A 20,689-nucleotide genomic window follows, 5' to 3' on the forward strand; every position below is an offset into this window, starting at 1 on the left:
CCCAGTGGGGAGAGAAGCACATGTGCACTGGCATGCACATGGGTGAGTGCATGCATGCTGCATGCACCTGCCCAGGGGGGCTGGCTGGACAGCTGGGTGGCCTCAAGGTGGCCCGGTGCCATGCGAGGTCCTGGCAGAGTCCAGCTGGCACACTGGGCAGGGGGCCTAATGCTTACAGGTGTACACAAGCTCCTCTTGCACGCACTGCTGGCACTCCACGTAGCAACACCACTGCACCTGGCAGTGGCAGGAGAAGGCCACCAGGCGGCTCTGGGTGTCATAGCCCCTCCCGCAGCAGAGGCTGCTGCAGCTGGCCTCCCGGGAGCACACCCTGCCCGCTGTGCCGGGCGAGTACTTGCTGGGCCGGCAGAAGCTGGGTGAGTCCTCCATGTAGACCAGGTCCCCAGGCCGTGGGGCCGGGCCCTTGGTGGAGCTGCCTGCTCTGGCTGGTGCCCACAGCTCCAGGCGGCCCAAGGCCTCGTTGGTGGCACTGGACACCTTGACGGCTGAGTCGTGGCGCAGCTTTAACACCTGGCCTGTCTCGCGGAATGGGGAGAGCTGCTTCCAGCAGGTGCGCACGGCACAGGAGCCCGACACGCCGTGGCACTTACACGTGGTCCTGAGGCCACTCTTCACGGCCTGCGAGGAGAGGCAGAAGGGAGACGTGGTCAGAGACCCGGGCCCACAGACCCTAGAGCACCAACCCTGGCCGGGGAGCAACAGGAGGATGGGAAAGAGACAGGGGAAGGTCCCCATGGGGGGGTGCAGATAAGACTCTAGCTGGCCCACGTGGCACCTTAGTGCAAACTAGCTCTAGGCGCCCCTTCCTCTGGGCAGAGACGGTCCTCACATCTTGGAGAGAGCAGTGTGGGCCGGATCTTAGCCCCAGCTCCTCCCCTGGCCCGAAGTCCCTGTGGCGCAGAGAGCTTGCACAACTGAACACAGCAGCCCTGGTTTACACAAACTCAGTGATAAGGAAACAGAACACATAACTCAATTTCTTAAAGAAATGGAGCCCTAGCCTCTCCCAGCTTTCTGGTCCGAGTAGACCTAGATACTTTTTACCCTCCAGCCCTCCCACTACTGTGTGACCTCAGCCAAGTTCCTTCCCCTCTCTGGGCCTCCTCTGTCTTCCCATCTGTAAAATGGAGAAGGGACAGGGGTTGTACCAGATCAGTTTTCAAACTACCTTGTCTTCTAGGACCTCCAGGAAGGCCAGTGCTTGGAATGGAGACCCTTCTCCAAACACGTTTCTGCCTCACCAAGGCCCCATCCTGAGCCAAGCTCCCACCTGCTGCCCAGCCGACAGTGATGCCCAGGATCCTTCCCTACTTCCTGGTACCTGGTAATGGTCCAGCATGGATGCCCAAGGAATGTTGGTTGAAAGGATGAGGTTCATCCCGGGCCGGCTCTGTGTGTGCGCTAGGGGGCAGGGCGGATAATGGCCTCCTAGAGACCTTGCTCCCCAGCCCTGCACTCTGGCTGGGAAAGGCTTGGGTCACCCGGGAACGTGCTCACCTTGATGCCCACGTGGGTGTTGTGGGCGTCTACCCGTGCCCGCAGGTCTTTGCTTCCTCTCTTGGGCCCCAGAAAGTTATTCAGAAACTTGGTGCTGTACTTGAGGTTGTCGCCGCACACGCCCCACTGCCAGGCCTGCCGGCTCTCCAGGCCCGGAGAGTCATCACAGGTGCAACGCTCCATGCGCCCGGCGCTGCAGGCCCGGGCCAGAGTGTGCGTGAGGGCAGCCGAGGACACCGCGTACAGGAAGGCCGTCTCCTTGAAACCTGGGCCGGGCCCCGGGGGGATCAGGAGGGAGGAGGAGAGTGAGCTCAGGGGCTGTCTGCTGGCCTCTGAGGCTAGAGTGGGTGGTGGGGCCACTGTGGCGAGCAGGATGAAGGGCCTGTGAACCTGAGGGCACAGCTCAGGGCAGCCTCCCCGTCACCTGCCCCTTAAATTCAGGATGCAAGTTGCTGTTTAAATGGAACTTCCAATTCCCAAGGGAGTGTGTGCCCAGGTTCTAAGGGTGGCAGGACAGGGGCTGCTCCTTCTACTAAACAGGTGAGAACACAGATGCAGAGAGAAGTGACCTGGGTAGCTGGTGAGTGGCGAAGCTCGGTGAAACCACTGATCTTGACTCCAAGCTGATGTGTGAGCAAGTTGGACCAACCCGTTTCTGAGCCCCTGATCCTCTGAAACATGCTTCCTGTGCTTCCTGGTGCCTCTCAACGTCACCCTCTGCTCCCGACTGGGGAGGAGACCCAATGACTGAGTGACCTTGGGTCTCCCGCCTGACTGGTCCCAAACCAACCATCCCCCCACTTCCAGGACAATCACAACGCTTGCACGATGGGGTGCAGCCCAGAGCTGGCCTCCCCTGTGAGCTCGCTACCTTCTACCTGCTCTCTGATATACCTGGGGGGCTTGTGACACTGAGGTGGGGGGGCATCAGCTCTGCGCAGATCCTCGCAGCCACGGGGAGCAGTTGCCTAAAAGGGGGTGGGCTGCTCTGACCCACCATCGCTCCCTTTTTTGTCAAAAGCCCATTGATGCTTGGTGATAGTCACAGGATGACCTCTTCCCCCACTTGGGCTGAATGCTTTCTGAGGGAAGATGGGGTCTTGTTCGGCTCCGTATCTCCAGCATCCAGCACAGTGCCTGGCTCACTGAGAGCCTCACCAGATGCTTAGTGAAATGATAGCCAAGTGGACACATGGGGTGGGCAGGGAGGGAGGGAGGTAGCGTGGGAATGGAAGGGAGGGAGGGAAGGATGGACTGATGCTTGTGATCAACAAAGAAACAGGTGAGTGAATGAACAAATGAAGTCTGCTGTTGGCCTGTGTCATGTCACTTGGCCAACTATTAACTGCCATCCTCCCTTATCTGCTCTCATCCCTTTGTGAGTGTGAGTGTGTGTGTGACGTGTGTGTGTGTGTGTATAGGAGGCTGAGGGAAGGGACTGGGGGACCACCCGTCTCATCTGTGGGCTCCTCCGGGAGTGGGTTGTGCTCCTCCTCTCCTCTCTTGTGTCCTCCTTGCTCCCCTGCCCCCGCCAAGCAGGGAAAAGCCAGGCCTCATTAACTCCAGGACCCTTCTTACTCAGGACTGTGCTGGGTTCGTAAGGGCATCGTGGTCTTGGGAACGTTGGAGTGGGAAAGGCAGCCTCCTCCTCCCCAACCCTCCTCCCCCAAGCCCTCCTCCCTCAGCCCTCCTCCCCCAGCCCTCCTCCCTCCCAGCCCTCCTCCCCCCAGCCCTCCTCCCTCAGCCCTCCTACCCCCAGCCCTCCTCCCCCAGCCCTCCTCCCTCCCAGTCCTCCTCCCTCAGCCCTCCTCCCTCCCAGCCCTCCTCCCCCAGCCCTCCTCCCTCCCAGCCCTCCTCCCCCAGCCCTCCTCCCTCCCAGCCCTCTTCCCCCAGCCCTCCTCCCTCCCAGCCCTCCTCCCCCCAGCCCTCCTCCCCCCAACACTCTTCCTCTCAGTCCTCCCCCAAGCCCTCCTCCTCCCAGCCCACCTCCCTACCTCTCTTGAGCAGTCCCGTCCTCCCCTCTAGGCTGCAGTTCCAGCGCTCATGCCGGAACTGAAACTGGCACTCGAGCAGGCTGAGGTGTGCGGCATCCTGCAGGGTCTCAGCCAGGCCTGGCTCCCGCCGGCAGAGCTGCTTCTGCCGGCGGGACAGCTTCAGGAGGTCACACTGCTTCAGGTGGGCCCCACCCTGTGCTGGGGCAGGGGCGGTGCCCAGACCCGGGAAGGGTGTCAGGACCTCCCGCCCGGTCAGGCTAGAGGGGGCAAGAGAGAAGGGAGACCAGTGACCCTTGGGTCGTGACAAGGGAGGAGGAAGGATGACAATCCCTAAGAATGTGGGGCAGGTGAGTGGAAGGGCCTTCCTGGGGGCTGCACTATTAGCCCTTCTAGGAGGGAGGCTGGCCCCATGGGGTCATGCCCCCATTTTACAGAGTAGGAAACCAAGGTGCTTATAACAAGAGCTGGTGCAAGATCTCAAACCCAAGTTTTCCAGAAGCCAAAGTCTCTGCTCTTCTTACCCACCTTATTTCCCAAACTTGTCCAACCAGAAAAATCATCTGAGGTGCTTACTAAAAATACAGATGCCCAGGATCTATACTTAGCAATTCTGCTTCTCTTGGTCTGGAATAGGACCTGGGAATCTGTATATTTTCCACATTCCCTGGGCAGCTTTGAGGATCAGGGCAGTTCGGGAAATATTGCACATAGCATTGGCTGCTGCCTGGCTTGCATGTTCCTAAGAGGGGCAGGCAGAGGGAAGTCGACCTTAAGAAGACGTCCAGCCAATTTCTCTCCCTTACATTAGGTTGCTGCCCAAGTAAAGCCATGCCAACCTAACGTGTTTCCATAATCTCCAGAGAGATCTTTAACCATCTGGCCACTCCATGCCTGTTACAAAAAGATACTTAGGGAATACCCGAATGGATGGAAAGGTGGAAGGATGGAGAGGTGAAGGGAAGAAGGAAGGATGGGTGGATGGACTGACAGGTGGATGAAGAGGAAGGAAGTATACTTTCATCAGGCCACCAGCTCCAGACTCTTTGCTCTACTATATTTAAAGTCCGTGGATGCTGCAGTCAGGCTGCCACGCTCCAGTGGCCCGTCACTTCCTAGCTGTGTAACCTAGAAGCACTGATTTTTCTCCTCTGGAAAATGGAAAGTGTGATCCTCGCTACCTCCCGGGGCTGCTGGGAGGATTATTTGAAAAGTTACTAACCACAGGGCCTGGGACTTGCTGTTTCACTTTCCTCCTAGCTGGAGTTTCCCAAAACTCTTTCTTCTTGCAAGATGCTTTACTCTCTAACCTGGGCAGAGTCTTCCCTTTGTACAGATAAGGAAACAAAGGTTTTACAAAGAGGCAGTGACTAACTTGAGTCTTACAGCAGATCAGCAACAAGGTGGGGACTACAGTGATTTTTTTTTTTTCTTTTGGCTGTGCCCCGCGGCATCTTAGTTTCCCGACCAGGGATCGAACCCATGACCTCTGCAGTGGAAGCTCGGAGTCTTAACCACTGGAGTGCCAGGGAAGTCCCAAGGTGAGGACTACAAATAGAGCTCACTTTCCCTCTGCCCAGAACTGGTCCATGAGATGTTTCTCCCAGTTCAAAATATATGCTGTCCTGTACCCTGGTGGCCCTTGGAGTGGGTGAAATATACATCATTCTGGCACCCAGGCTGGAGGAAGCAGCCCCTTTCTGGAATTTGCTGGCCTTGTGGCCGTGGTAAAAGATCAAAGGTGGAACCAGGCGATGGCTCTTAAAGCTCCTGCTTGGATGTGGCACTTGTCACTTGTGTGGCCAGGTCTGGGCTGCACCCCATAGTGCTCAAGTGCCACCAGCCAAGGCAAGCCCTGTGGCCAAGCCCTGAGTGGTCAGAGAGGCCCACATCTCACAGAGCCAAGGGCACGGCTCTCCTGTTTGGAGCCACCTGCCCCAGCCAGGACATCTGGCTGGATGCCACACCTTCCCCGTCTACCCTAGGGAGGGTATAGGTCCTGGCCAGGTCCCAGGTGCCCCCAGAAAGTGCCCGTAGATCCCAAATCCATCAGGTGCAGCCAACCCAGTGTGGAGCAAATCTCGGAAACCCCCGAGCAGAGACAGATGCTATCGGGCTCCTCCTGGCCCAGCCTGGCCCTGGGCTCCCCTCCCAGACAGGGTGAGGGCAGGGACCCGTTAATCATTAATCTGGGGGCAAATGGGTAAATTTCCAGTCCACCAGGTCTACACCCAAACCCCTCCCTGCAGTCTGGCAGGAAACCCTTAGAGCTTGACCCTTGGCAGGTCCAGAGCAGAACCCAATGTCAACTCCAGCCCAGGAGACCCCACCCTGACTGGCTTCCGGTGTGGAGGGCAGCTTGGGGGCTGCAGGAGCAAAGGGCACAGCAGCCACCTAGCCCCTCAAATGTCTTCCTCCCCACACCAGGGGCTGGTGTGAGGGGAGACTTCTGTTCACGCAGTTCTTGTGTTTCAGAAGTTGGCACCTCCCTTGTAGTAGTGATTGACAGATGAGAGAATGAACAGGGAATGATGGGAATTTTGGCCAACAGGACTGCAGAGCCTTCAAGGCCTGTGTCCAATTCCATTATAAGAACAATAGCTATTATTTTTATATCATTATAGCTATATTATATGCTATATAATATATAATTTATATTCTATTATATAATATTATCTACCATGGTTTTTTTTTTGGCCATGCCACGTGGCTTGTGGGGTCTTAATCCCCTGACCAGGGATTGAAGCCAGGCCCAGCAGTGAAAGTGCCGAGTCTTAACCACTGGACCACCAGGGAATTCCCTTATCTACCACATTTTGAGTGCTTATTACTAAGCCCTTTAAATTACTCTTTCAGACACCTGTTGGGTTGGCTGCCTACCTGTTCCTTCTATCTACATGTTTACCCTGTCGGCCATTTTATACCAAATGATCTTGCTGCTCTGGCCTGCTCATTGGACCACTGGGGATCACATGACCCAGGCTGGGCCAATCAGTTCTTTCTCTGGGAATTTGGAATTTGACTTAAGAGAGCATACATTTGCTTTCTCTCTTTCTTTGACTTAGGAGTGCATACAGTTGTTTTCTCTTTCTTTGGGCTTGTAACTCAAGAGATAGAAAGCTGGTCCAAAGAGAGAGAAAAAGAATGAACCAAACCCATGGAGAGGAACAGAGGTGAAAATGGGAGGGAGAATTTGGGGAGATTTTCAGTCCCTGGCCCCAGAGTCTCCCTGTGGTCATCTCTGTTCTTACTTGAGACACTCCTATCTGTAGAACAATGTCAAGGCTGAGAGTCAGTTTGTCTAATTAAGGGTGCTGTCCCTGATCACCACCTTCTGATAGCTGTGGAGTACCAGCACACCCTACGCTGCACTTGTGAGCCAGGCTCGGCAAACACCTTTTCCCCCCATCGACAGGCCACTGTTTTTTTAATTTCGTGTAATAGACCCTGTGATTGATGGCCCCAGGAGTCCAGTATAAAGTCGGTTAATTTTATTAGCAGTAATGACACTTAGTAGCGATTAATGGTCAGGAAAGGCAGCCAACCGCACAGGAGCTTCAGGCCATTCTGGGCCCTGGTCTGCCCAGGGCCGCTCTCAAAAAAGGCCCCCTCACACTGCCTCAGGGGCCCCCATAGGACCTAGGAAGACAACTGAGAGACATACCAGTACCCAGTTTCCCTTTTATTTGTTTTCTATGTTGCAGTTTGGGACCATTTTTTCTTTGAAGAAATAGTGCCAGGACATCAAACTTAGAAAATACCTCAACTGATTTCCTTAAACAGTGCTAGTAAATGCTCTGACACATGCCCTATGGATGCCATGGCATATGCTAGAGACGGTTTCTTCTTGGACCTCAGAAGAATTCTAGGTGTTGCAGGTTCCAATCTGTTCCGGGGGTCCGTGGGCATGATCCATTCCCATTGAAGAAATCATTCTATCTGGCACCCCAAGCCTGAGAACCCCACCCACCAAGCCCTTCTGCAAAAATCTCTACATGTTAGTTGCATCTTGAGGGTAAGATGTACAACCAGAGAAGATCGAGTGAGCTTTATTGAGTCTAAGGAATCCAGACAAAATCTGGGGTTTTAATGAAGACACCTCCCCATGGTCAGGTCGGATGCTATCAGTCAAGCAAGCGAGCAGTGGTCTGGACTGAAGAGCATAGGACAAATAATCTGCAAACTTACTGATTACCCTTCTGGGCTGAGGGATAAGAGCGCCTTCAGGCCCCTGCCTGACTCAAGTGCCCCTGAGCCACCTGGGACCAACCCTTCCCCATCAGTTGCACCTGCTTTGGCCCAGCTGGTCTGTCTCCCCCATTCCTGTTTCCTGTCGGGCTCTCCCAGATTGACTTCCAGCCTCTTTTGTCCCATTAGGAAAGCAACCACCCCATGTGACCAGCTCCGTTCTCCTCCCTTCTTTGCCCCCAGCCTGTGCCCCTCTGTCCTTTGCAACCTCAGCCCATGGCCCTTGGTGGTCAGGTCGATAAGACTGGAAGCCTCCACCCTCACACAATGAGATGCCTTTGGCTTTGACCCCAGAGCCTCCCCAGCCACTTCCCAGGCCACCACATCTCCCTCCAAAGTGGGAAAAGTCAAGGGTGCCCCTCCGGACTTCATCTCACATCCCACCCCCCAACCAGACCTCCTCCGTCCATGCCTGGTCTTTCCCGCCCGTGCCTTCTTTCACCCTGCGCAAGGCTCACCCCATCCACAGTTTTGGCTAAAGCTGCCCCATCTGGGATGACCTTGAAGGAAGCAAAAGTAGGTTCTCTCAGGCTTTGGGGAAGCCTCCCAGGAGACTGCTTTGGTCTATCATCAACAGGACCCCAGGGACCAGCGAACCCCTGAGCAGAACTAGAGTTCACCCTGGAATGATCACCCGCCACTTGCTAGAGTGTGGGGACCAAAGGACCTCAGGCCCCCAAGGCTGTTCTGGCCTGGGTAGTCTGGTCCCAGGTCTGCGCTCACTCACTGGTGACCCCAGGGATGTCCACTCACCCCCTGAGCTCATTCTATCTAACAAATACACCTTGACTAGTAGGAGAGCATGACTGGAGCCAGACTGCCTCAGTTCAAATCCCACCTCTGCCGCTTACTAGCTGTTCTACCTTGGGCAAGGCACTTCACCTCTCTGTGCCTGATCTGTGAAATGCAGATAACCACAGGACCTATTTCACATGGTTATTGTGAGGATTAAATGAATTAACATCTGTAGAGCTCTTAGAACAGTATCTGGCACACGGTAAGCTCCAGGTAAGTGTCATTCATAAGCATCTACTATGTGCCAGGTGCTGTGCTGGCTGCTGGGACACACACTCATAACCTCAAGGAGCTCACAGTCTGGAGGGAACTTGGCTGGATTCAGAGCACTGCAAACTCTCCCCAGACCCCAAGGGGCAGGGAAGGAGAAGGCTCTGAACCAACGCAAGTCCCAGAGGAACAGTAGCTGCTCAGGGACCCGGATCAGATCTCCTAACACCATCTGGGTAAGAAGCTGACCTCAGCCAGTCCCCTCCTGCCTGTAGTGGGAGGCCCGGGCTGGAGAGGGGGCTAAAGGAAGCTCTTGGGAGCTCTCTGGAGAAGGTCCGGCAGGTGTAAGGCACTTCCCGTCACCTGGGGGTGCCCAGGCTCTGTTCTCCCACCCCCACCCCCATCCCTGTTTCTGCTCGAGAGGGTCTGATGGTTCCAGAGGAGACCGCCCCCGGGATGTGGGTGGGTGAGCAGGTGGGTGGCACAGGACAAGACTGGCGGTTCCCAGGACACCAGGTAATGCCAGCCTGTCTGGACACTTAGCTGGAGGGACCAAGAGCTGTTCCTGGCACCAGGGCTGGTGCCAACTGCAGGCAGCTACCTGGGAACCAGGAAAGCCTTGCCCTGCCTGGAGCATTGGCCTTGGCCCCGCAAAACCCTATTAGATGCTCCGATAACAGGCTTCCTCCGCTGCAGGGCCATTTGCATGGTAAGTGCACCTTTTGTGCTTTCATCTCAAATATCTCAGCCCACCTCTCCCACCCTCACTAAATCCCCCTACACACACACACACACACACTCACACTCACACTTACACTCCCCACCCCCACCTGCCCTCTCCAGTCCCCACCTCTTCCCAGCAGGGGAGAGTTAGTGAGGACAGTGTCTGGCCCAGGAAAAGAGGGCACATGGCTCCGGGCAGTCCTTCTTCAGAGGGGGGGCCCCCTCCACACCCCTGGCTCCTCTCCCCTCCTCCCGTCATCTGAGGGGCCCCGAGGTTTACACTGCTGAGAAACACATCCCTCTCTCCATCCTTCAGACTCCTCTCTCCTTGACAAGACTCACCGTCACCTCATACCTCCTCCATGAGGATGCCCTTCGTGAGCAGCCTTAATGGTAAATTTGGCAGGTACCGGTTCCCACTTTTCCTCCAACTCCCCTCCCCCATCCTTTCACTCACTCTTTTATTTAAATATCAATATTGGTCTTCCCTGGTGGCTCAGTGGTTGAGAGTCCACCTGCCGATGCAGGGGACACGGGTTCGTGCCCCGGTCCGGGAGGATCCCACATGCCGTGGAGCGGCTGGGCCCGTGAGCCATGGCCGCTGAGCCTGCATGTCCGGAGCCTGTGCTCCGCAACGGGAGAGGCCACAACAGTGAGAGGCCCACATACCGCAAAACAAACAAACAAACAAATAAATAAATAAATAAATATCAATATTGAGCATCAGCTTCAGGCCACAGAAGACCAGAACAAACCAGACTGCTCACTACATCCCTGTCTGGGTCTCAGCCTCCCTTTCCTCCCCACCTCTTAGCCTCAGAACCCACTTGAGGACTGAATCAGTACACCTCCCCGCCCCCCGCCAGTCCACCCCTGGCTTAGAGAGAAAAGAGACTGGCCCAGCTGTGGGCTTTATCTCTCCGAGAATAGTTCCACTTCCTGTTTTGCAGCTGCCTGACTGGGCTGCCTGCTGAGGATGGCATCGTGGAGACGGGTGCTCAGGAGCTAAGTGGGCAGCAAGCAGGCCGCCCAACAAGCTTGCTTTGCATCTCAACAATCTCGGGCGTTTAGAGCCTGGCTGGTGCAACATCTGTGGAGGAAATGCTTCCCCCTTCCTCCTCCTGTCTCCCTGCCACTCCACTCAGGCTCAGGCTGAAGCTGAGGAGGGGAAGTCTTTGTCCCTGGCATGGAAGGATCAGGTGGCACAGTGGCCATGGAGGGTACCAAAAGTCACTCCTGTGCAAAGGAATCCCTCCCCTTCACAAGTCTGGGATGATAAGCATCTCCCCCACTTCCCTGGCTGGGTCCAAATGTACACCACTTGAATCATTATATTCTAGGGCTGGGGAAACCCTTCAGGATCACCCAGTCCAGATGTTTTGCCCTGATGGCTTCTGGGAGGTACCCCAGAGGCTTCTGCAGTGCAGGCAGGAAGGCAAGAGGTTTGCCAAGTATGCACGTCTCTGCTTTGATCTGTCTGGTGCCCTGGAAGTTCATGTAAGACTTTTGTCCAAGATGACCCACTGAGTTAGTGGCAGGGCTGGGACTGCACCCCGGGTCTCCCGATTGCTTCCATCAAGATTGGTGGTCTCTGCTTTCAGTTTTAATGTAACACTTCAGGGAAGCAAAAGCAACCTTCACCATAGTAAATGTCTAGGGTGATCGGAACGCAAGACTGGTAGGATTGAAGGGAAGGAAGACTGGTCAGGACTCCTCTGGCCCCCTGAGCAGCTGAAGGGAGAGAGGACCCTGGTCTAAAACTCAGTTTCTTTTCAGCCAAGAGTCAGAAATAAAGCCTGGAGCAGTGGCCTGCCAATTCATATTGAAGTGTGAGAGTCTGATATAATAATGCCAGTACCTGGGAACATACTTTGCTAGACAAAGGAAGCTCAAAGGAGAGAGTCTGGGATCATGAAGAGAAGAGAGAAAGGGGAAGTCTGGGGTGAGGAAAGGAAGAGGAGGAGAAAAGGGGGGCTGGAAACCTTAAGATAAGCTTTCCCAGCTTCTTGGGTTCACAGGCCCAGCCCTGACCCCGGGGAGGAGTCATTTAGGGGACACAGCTTGGGGACGGCAGGGAAAGTCAAGTAGTCGCTGAGGCTGTATCATCTTGAGGCAACCAACACCCACACCCAGCTCTGCCCCGACCATGGGATCCTGGCTCATGGGCTGACCAACTTTGGCCAAGTTTTTTTAACCATGGTAAGTTGACCAACTAACCAGCTTGGCAGGCCCTTGGGTGGTCACCCTTATCCCTGTGGACAGGCAGGCTCAGGCTGGGCTGTGGGCCCTGGGAGGGCCTGGCCCCTGGTGAATGCCTTGTGTGTGATCACCCTGTGATGTGGACAATTCCACTGTTTATGTATGCTCTAGGAGGAGATGTCCCATGCTGCAGATTCCATTTGTCCTCCTGCAGGTCCCAGGGATGGTTCACGCCCCTCCACACCCTTCCCCTCAGCCCTAAGGATAGCAGGAACCTCCAGCCTGGTCAAGGAGCCACTCCCTGAGTATGCCTAGTGAGGGTCCCAGTGGTCAGGACAGCCCCAGGGTATGGATGGAGTTATAAATGGCTTCCTTGGGAATACAGCAGGGTCCTTCAGAGCAGGACCAGAACAACTTCCCACCTCAGACTCTCCTGGATGCAGAGCCAACCAGGGTTGTAGCAAAGGGCCCCTCCCCTCATGCCAGGCCAGGCTCCTCCTTGTCTTCCTGCCATGGCTAACTCAGTCCAACCTCCATGCCTTTCTTCATGTTGTAATTGCTACCTGGGTTGCCTTTCCCAGTCTAAAAGCCCTCATGGATCCCCTGGACTCTTATAACCACAGCCTTTTTCAACACTTGACTCAAAAATGCAGGTAATGGGAAAGGTGATCCTGAGGCCCTATCCAGCTCTAGTAGCCTAAGATTCTTGTCTGCCTCTTCCAGGAAGTCCTCCTTACTTGCCAGCCCCATCCCACTCTAACCATCCAACTTCTTTGTCTTCTCCCAGTTTTTCGGATATAGTACCATTAGTTCTGCACGGCTCACTTATTTTCTTCCTCCTCAGGGCTGTATAGACAGTCTCTCCAAGTAGGCTGTAACCCCCTTGGCAGAGGTCCTGGTTTCTCATCCCCTGAGGCACCCCCATCCCCAACCCAGGCACCTGCTGACTGCATACATCCCTCAGGTGTTAATGCCAGGCAGAGTATAGCTCCAGGCTCTCCCTCAGTCCCCTCCACCCCCAGGTCCAAACCACTGGCCTCCCTGCCGTCTCACTCCCAGGCTGCAGGGTTTACCTAATATCCCGCATCCCCACCACCACACCTTCCCAAGCTCAAGCCTCGAAGGCTCTGGAAGGGCATGGCTCTGGAGGGGTGTGACTCTGGAGAAGCTTCCCTGTGGCCATGCCTGCCCCAGCCCTCAAACTGGGATCTGGACCAACCCAGATCTCAGGGCAGTCTGGCCTCGGTCAGTCAGACCCTGACTCCTCCGACCAGCTCAGCCCCTATGGGGACAAGGAGAGCCAGGCTACTTTCCTCTGCACCTCAGTTTCTGGGGACAAGCTGTGCCTGGGCAGCCAGAGCCTCCCTTTGATACACAGTGAGAACCTGGCCCAGGTCTTTCTTTAAAACTCAATGTACCCAACCTCTCGTGATGACACATGACAGGTTCACAAAATTTTATCCACGATTCCGGACTCCATAGATCCCCGACAACTACAATTTTGGGGTACAGTTGTGGTGAACTCATATGGCAGCAGGACTTGACCTGAGCCAAAGTGAGAATATTTATGGTCTATATTTATCCCAACATGTAGATGTTTTTCTGCAAAAATAATCGTGTCCAATTACTGGGGGCTGCCCTATACCTTGCTAGGGATATTATGTTATACATGGTATGTGTATTGTATTATCTTGCTAAAATTTGAAAACTCCTGAAATCGGAAACACATCTGGCCTCAAAGGGATTGTCACTATGGGGAAAGCAGACCTTCTCTGCTCTTGCCCTAAAACTAGTCTCTCTGGAATTTCCAAGACAGACTGAACATGGTGGTTTGATTTTCTCTTGGCTCTCTGAGACTCTTCACCCTCTCTCTTCAGTCTCTCCAGTGAGAGGGTCTGGGCTTAAGGTGTCTGCCCCACCCCCAGCTCATCTCTGCTGCCCCCAGGATTCCCATGGAAGGCCAGGTGTGGCTGACTTCCGGAGTCTGATGGGGGCTAGTGCCTGCTCTCTGCTTTGCTTCCCATTCCTATGCTGACAGAGGCCAGGTCGTGGCCAAGCAGCATGTGCCTGAGAGGGCCATGCAGAAAGAGCAAACATCATGGGGCAGAGAGGGAGGTTCTGGGGGCGAGGAAGGGTCAGCAAAAGGGAGAGGGGACTGCCCACCCCGCCACTCACTGTGGACCAGGAAGCAATTCCAGGGACCGTGGGTGGAGTCAACCAACAACAGGGCCTCAAGACTTCCGCTTAAAAGGCGCTATGCACGAATCGGAGACATGAGCACATAAAAACTTAGGTAACAAACCAAGAGTTGAAGACATGCAGTGCAAGAGATACCTACGACATATGCCAAGTGAGAGATGTAGGCTATGGGGTGGAGGGCTCAGAGGGTCAGAGCTGCCCAGGGGAAGGCAGGCCTCAGCTGGCAGTCAACAGGCACAGGAGGCAGGGCTGAAGAGGTTAGCTCTGGGTTCTGACAGACTAGAATTCAAATCTAGGTGCTGCCCGCCACTGGCTCGGTGACTGTGGGCAGGGCACTTGGCCTCTCTGCGCTTCCCCCCATGCCCCCACTCACCTGTAAATGAGGATAATTCCACCAGCATCTACCTCCTGGGATGTCACAATGGTTAAATGAGATTATGCACATAAAGGGCTGAGTATAGGAAGGATTCAAATTATATAACGACTGGGATAAAGATGAGGAGAGGAAGGAACAGATGTCAAAAAGATACTCCTTAACCTGGGATGCTCTAAGACGGGCCACTAGATTTCCTGGACTCCATACATGTGGAGAGCATTTCAGCACTTTTATATACATAAAACCCTCATAACGACCCTACAAGGTAAGGATTAACCCATTTTATAGCTGGGAAAACTGAGGTCAGAGCAGTTAACTGACTTGCTCTGGGTCACAGTTAGTAAGTGGTTGGCTGGAGGATTTGAACTCCATCTGTGTGATTCCAAGTCCAGCGTTCCTTACACTATGGCAGGGCGTTAGGCTGGCTCCCATCCTGCTCAGGCTGATGCCAGGGAGGGTGAGGGTCTCCCTCACAGCACCTGGCCCACCTCCTCCTGAGCCCAACTTCTACCTGAGCACACAAGCCTAAAGGCACCAGGACCGCTCTTCCTTAGGAGATTCCAGCCCAGGTGTCCCCCCGACCCCTTGCTTCTCTCTCTTCTCTTTCCTCCTCACTCAGCCTCAGAAACTCCACCACCGTCCATTGAGGAGGCTGGTTTGACCCCAGCTCTAGAGCCCAGCTCCTCACGGGTTACAGCTGAGCCCAGAGAGAAGCCAGCCTAAATTCCTTCCCCCAATACAATGATTCTTATCAGTGATGTTTGGCTTGCAATCTACCACCCCAAAGCAGTAAAATTTCTTTTACCCTTTTTTCCCTCCAACCGTGTTTTTCTCAGGACCCAGTCAATTCCTAAAACTGTTTTTAAAAAAACATCCAAATACATAAAACACTTAGGAATAAGTTTTTAAATGTTTGCAAGGCCTATACACTGAAAATTATAAAACATTGCTGAAAGAAACCTTAAAGGCCCCCAAAAGAGAGAGATGGGCGGTTTATAAACCTGAAGACTCAATATTGTTAGAATATCAATCATCTATAAATTGATTTATAGATGCAGTGCAATCCCAATCAAAATCCCAGCAGTCCTTCCTGCAGATATTGACAAGTTGATACTAAAATTTATGTGGAAATACAAAGGATCTAGAGTAGCCAAAACAATTTTGAAAAAGAAGGACGGAACTTATAGTACTTGGTTTCAAGACTTACCATACAGCTACAGTAATCAGGACTGTGGTATTGGCCTAAAGATACACTTATGGAATAGAATAGAGACTCCAGAAATAAGCCCTCATATATTGATTGGGTCAATTAATTTGCAACAAAGATGACGATGAAAAAAGGATCATCTTTTTGACAAATGGTGCTGGAACAAGTGGATATCTACGTGGAAAACAATAAACTTCAACCCTTACCTCACACCATCCACACAAATTAACCCCAAAAGAATCATAGACCCAAGTGTAAAAGCTAAAACTATGAAGTTTCTAGAAGAAAACATAGGAGGAAATCTTTGCAGCCTCTAATAGGCAGAGATTTCTTGGATGAGACACACAAAAAGCACAAACCATACAAGAAAAAGTTCAAAAGTTGTACTTCATCACAATTAAAATCTTCTGTTCTTCGTAAGATAACAATAAGAAAACGAAAAGGCAAGCTACAGACAGGGAAAAAATATTGCCAATACTTTCTGACAAAGGACTTATATCCAAAACATGTAAAGAACTCTTACAACTCAATAAGACAAATAACCCAATGAAAAAGACATTCAAATGACCATATGATCCAAATATCCAGTCCTAGATATGTATTCAAGAGAAATAAAAACATACGTCCACAAAAAGGGATGTACATGAATGTTTATAGCAGCTTTATTTGGAATAGCCCCAAACTGGAAACGATCTAAATGTCCATCAACTGGTGAACTAATAAACAAATTGCAGTACATCCATACAGTGGAATACTACCCAGCAGGAGAAAAGGAATGTGCTACTGATACATGCAACAACATGGATGAATCTCAAAAACATTATTTTGAGCAAAAGAATTCACACACAAAAGGTCATATGATTCCATATGATTCCATTTATATGAAATTCTACAATGGGCAAAACTAAAGTGACAGAAAGCAGGGAAGTGGTGACGGGGGGCTGGTGGGAGAGTGTTGACTGCAAAGGAGCACAAGGGATCCTTTGGGATGATGACACTGTTCCATATAGCAATTGTGGTGGTGGTTACACAGGGTATACATTTGTTAAAACCCAAACTGTACGGTTAGAATACATGCATTTTATTGCATGTAATGTTGATTTGGAAAAAAAAATTAAGGTTGTGTTTTGCTTCTTCACGATGATGACACTCCCACAACCCAAGAAGATGGTTAGAACCCTAGCAACCACCAAGAGTGAGCCTGTACTGAGCACTTAGTATGTGCCAGGCACCCTACCAGGTCCTTTCATTCATTGTCTGAATTAAGCCTCACACCAGCCTTTAGGATGGGTATTATCATCACCCAAAGCTCAGACAGGTTAAGACATGTGCCTGGAGTCACACAGCTAGCAAGAGGCAAAACCAGGATTCAAACTAAGTTCTAGATGACTCAAAAGCCTGTGCTTTCATAAACGGATCTGTACCATCCCTAGATAGGAAAGAAACCCAAACAGGGCAGAGGTCACACATTTAAAAAGCACCACCAAAGTCAACTACGATTTTAAAAGCTGCATCCACAGGAACTATTTCTAGATACAAAATTCACTGAGATGACTTAAAGACTGGACTGGATGACAAGGCCTAACATATACCCAGCTCATCACATAATACAGTGAGTGTTCATTTATAAAACACCACAGAACTTAAGATTTGCAGAATTCCCAAGCCATTTGAGCCAAAACATGAGCTCTTGAGTAATCCTAGACTTCCAAGCCAGGACCAGCTGGTTAGGGAACATTAGGACCTCCAGATGCTAAAGACCTTGAAGGCAAGTGACTTGATGGTGGACAACACTGAGAGTGGCCCGGAGCCAGGACCAACCTGGTCCACCTTCCATCCCACTGTCATCGTGCCATCCCTCTGGGAGCCCACCTGATACCGGAGCAGGGCTCAGTGCATCCTATCTCACTGCTGAGGACGGAGGAGAATGCTGTGACCTCACCCATCCCCCTACAGCCAAGAATCTGACAGATTTAACCAAGTAGGGGAGGGGGCAACCCTGTACCTCCTCACCCTCTGCAGCTCCTTTGCAGCTGCAGCTCTCCTGGGTGACCACACAGTATTAGCTCTAGTGGCTAATACTCTCTGTAGAACAAAGAGTCCAGACTGGCAGCAGGACCTGGTTTCTATCCTGCCTCTCCCACTAGCTTGCTGTGCGACATAGCGTGAGTCACTGGAACTTTCTCACCCTCAGTTTCCTTTTGAGAACTATTTACACCCATCCTGTATACCTCAAGAATACCTCAGATGGCAGAGGGGCTGAACAAGAAAATTATTTGTAAACTGCAATACTAGTTACGTTATTATTGGCATCACCAGAATTAGGTGCTAGGCTCAAGTAAAAGCACCAGAAGCGGTTGCTGGCTCACTGATTTGGGGACGATGGTTCCTTCATCTGAAAAATAGGAATAATAATACATGACCTGCTTGAAGCAGGGAGTTAGACCAGAGAAACTTTGGGGGTCACTTCCAACTCTAAAGCCTAATTCTATGATTTTAAAAACCCCAAGAAGATTGGCCTCACCTGCTCTCCTGATGTCTGAATTTTCTTTTATCAGGATGCCAAAACACTTGATCTTATAATCAGAAATGAGACTTCAGATGCAAAGGACCTAGAGCGGGGAGAAGCACATTGCCTCACATTCTCACTACAGTGTTATAGATTCCTTCCAGAGAGCGAATTCGGATAGTACGATGGAAAACCTGGCCTGAGTCATGACAGGGCTTCCTCAGCGAGGATTCAGGCTGCATCCTGTCTGTTCTCTGAGACCAAACACAGAACAGCACAAAGCCCCAGTTTTAGCTTATTCTCTGAACATTTTTCCTCCTCCCCAGACTGGGGTGGTGGTGGCTTGAGTGTGTTTTGCCAGCTCTGTCCAGGGGGGCTCACGACTTGGAAAAGGTTCCCTCTCAGCCCCAACCCATGCCTGATCCACCATCTCCCTTTTCATTTCCAAGACTGCCCCCTTGCTCATGGCCCTCAAATTCTAACCCTGTGCAATGCCACAAACCCCGTTCCCTTCCAACCACACCAGCCTGGGTGGTTCCAGCTTCCTGGAGCCCCTCTCCTTCCATCTCATCTGACCCTTGCCCCATCCTCAACCTCCAAACCCAAGCAAACACCAGGATTGTGAAAATGAGCTGATATCCAAGAGGATGCAGGCACCATTTGTCCACACCCCTCTCCTGCCCCCACTCTCCATTCCAGCTCAGAAACCCCTGCTGGGGCTGGAATATCAAGACACTGTATCTCCTTAATAATTAGTAGCATTAGTTGAGCATTTACTATGTGCCAGACCCTGTTCTAAGTGCTTTACATGTACTAACTCACATGATCCTCATATGAAATAAGCACTATTATCCTCATTTTAAGGATAAGAAACTGAGGTACAGAAAGGTTAAGTGACTTGGCCAAGAGCACACAGCTAGCAAGCAGATGGATTGGGGATTGAGCCCAGAGTCTGTGCCCTAACCATTTTATCCTGTCTGCTGAGGCAGGAGCAGTGCCTTTTCAAGACTGAAATCATTGGGAAACGAACATGAATGCACAGTGCTCTTGAAGTGGATAGAGAGGCTCAGTCATATCAAGTTTAGCCCCTTCTCTGTACAAAAGGGGACAATGAGGCCAGAGACTAAGTGATCTTCCCAGGTCACCAGCAAGCTGAGCCCTGAGCTAGGGTCTGGGCTGACGCCACCCGCTATATATTTCAGGAGCGGCCACTGCCCACAGCCAAGGCATGTTTTAACCAGGGGTCATGACCTGGAAATTAGCCCACAGCCCTTATTCCAGCCTGTGCAGGACCTCTCAGACCCTCTCAGACCCTTATTCGCCCCCTCCCTGCCAGGTCCTTAAGAGCAGACTCTGGCAGATCACTTGCTTGGTGGTTTACGTTTTTTGGGTTTTGCTTGTTTGTTTTTGCCTTTGCTGGGGTCAAACTGTAAACCTCACCTTGATTTGGGGTGAGGATCACAAAAGTGCCATGATTTAAAGTAAAAGACTGTATATATTTAGAACAGGCTTTGGGTGGGGGTCAGGAAAGTCCCTTCACACCCACGACCCCATCTCCCACCCCAAGTCCCTGCAATTCAGGGTCAGAGAAGGAGGGACAATTGCCCTGTAACTTGCTCTCCAGACACTGCCCACTCTCACCCATGCTCTCCCCAGTTGTCACCCCCAACTCTGACCCTCCTTTTCCAATCATGTATACCGCCTCCCCTCTTACTCTCTTCGTCATTCTCCTGAGAAATCACCCGACGCCAGGTCTGAGATTTGGTTGGGTTTCCCCCACGGACGGTTCCCTCCCGCTCTCCAGCTGACACTCCCCACGGTCCGCAGGTTCCCCCATCCCTCTTGGATCAGCGCGATCCCCTCCCCCGGCCTCGGTAACACCCCACCCCACCCATCCAGCCAGCCCTCCGGGTCTCCGCTCTGCGGGGCGAAGGCAGAGGGTCGGGAGGGAGCCCCAGGCAAGGACGGGTGGCTGGTCAGAGCCCAGGATGGGGGCGGACAGGGCACCGAGTGAGGATCCGAGAGGGCATCCGAGCGCGGGAGGGACGCCTTGGACAGGCAGGGACAGGGAGCCCCGGGGAGGACGGGGACAAGGTCCGAAACGCCTGCAGAGTCCGGGAGCTTGGGTGGGGGTCTGAGACCCGGCCGAGTGGGCGGGATGAGGTCTCGGACAGGACGGGGTGAGAAGAGCGGCGGTGCAGGGGACCAGAGCTCGGACGCTAGAAGGTGCGATCCGGGTCCGAGTCGGGGAAGCCAGAGAAGGAGCTCTGGGCGCGAACTCCGACCCCGAGATGGGGCTGGGTACCACCGGGACTAAGGTCTGAGTTCGAGATCCCGCCGGGGCCAGGGCCAGCGGAAGGGAAAAGTTGGCCTTGCTGCAGCGGGAGGAGGGGAAGGCAGGCGGGCCGGGGCGCGGCGGGCACTGACCCGAAGTAGGCGGCGGCGGCGGCGGCGGGCAGCGCCAGCAGGCAGAGCGCGGCCAGGGCCAGCGCGGGCGGGGGGCGCATGATGCCGGCGGCGCGGCGCCCTGTCGCATCTCCTCGCGCCGCTCAGCGCTAGCAGCGCCGCCACCAGCCGCCCGCGGGGCTTTAAACCCCGGAGGGGCGGAGCGGGCGGGGGGACAGGAGCGGCGCTGGCGGCGCACCCCCGCAGGCGGCGAGCCCCCCGTCTCATTGGCCCCGCCGGCTTGCCCCGCCCCTTCGCGGGTGGGGCCA

General features: G+C 53.2%; 1 protein-coding gene across 1 annotated transcript; it reads right to left on the reverse strand.

Annotated features, from left to right (window-relative positions):
* Positions 1 to 165: 165 nt before the first annotated feature.
* WNT9B (Wnt family member 9B) lies at positions 166 to 20,488 on the reverse strand (the record flags this gene model as incomplete). Its single annotated transcript, XM_079725932.1, has 4 exons — positions 20,403 to 20,488; positions 3,513 to 3,769; positions 1,519 to 1,784; positions 166 to 639 (listed from the first exon to the last, which is right to left on the reverse strand). Exons 1-4 carry the CDS (start codon positions 20,480 to 20,482, stop codon positions 166 to 168), a joined length of 1,077 nt encoding a protein of 358 aa, XP_079582058.1. The 5' UTR covers positions 20,483 to 20,488.
* Positions 20,489 to 20,689: the final 201 nt, after the last annotated feature.

The sequence above is a fragment of the Hyperoodon ampullatus genome (assembly GCF_949752795.1).
Source record: "Hyperoodon ampullatus genome assembly, chromosome: 19".
NCBI classification, from domain to species: domain Eukaryota; kingdom Metazoa; phylum Chordata; class Mammalia; order Artiodactyla; family Ziphiidae; genus Hyperoodon; species Hyperoodon ampullatus.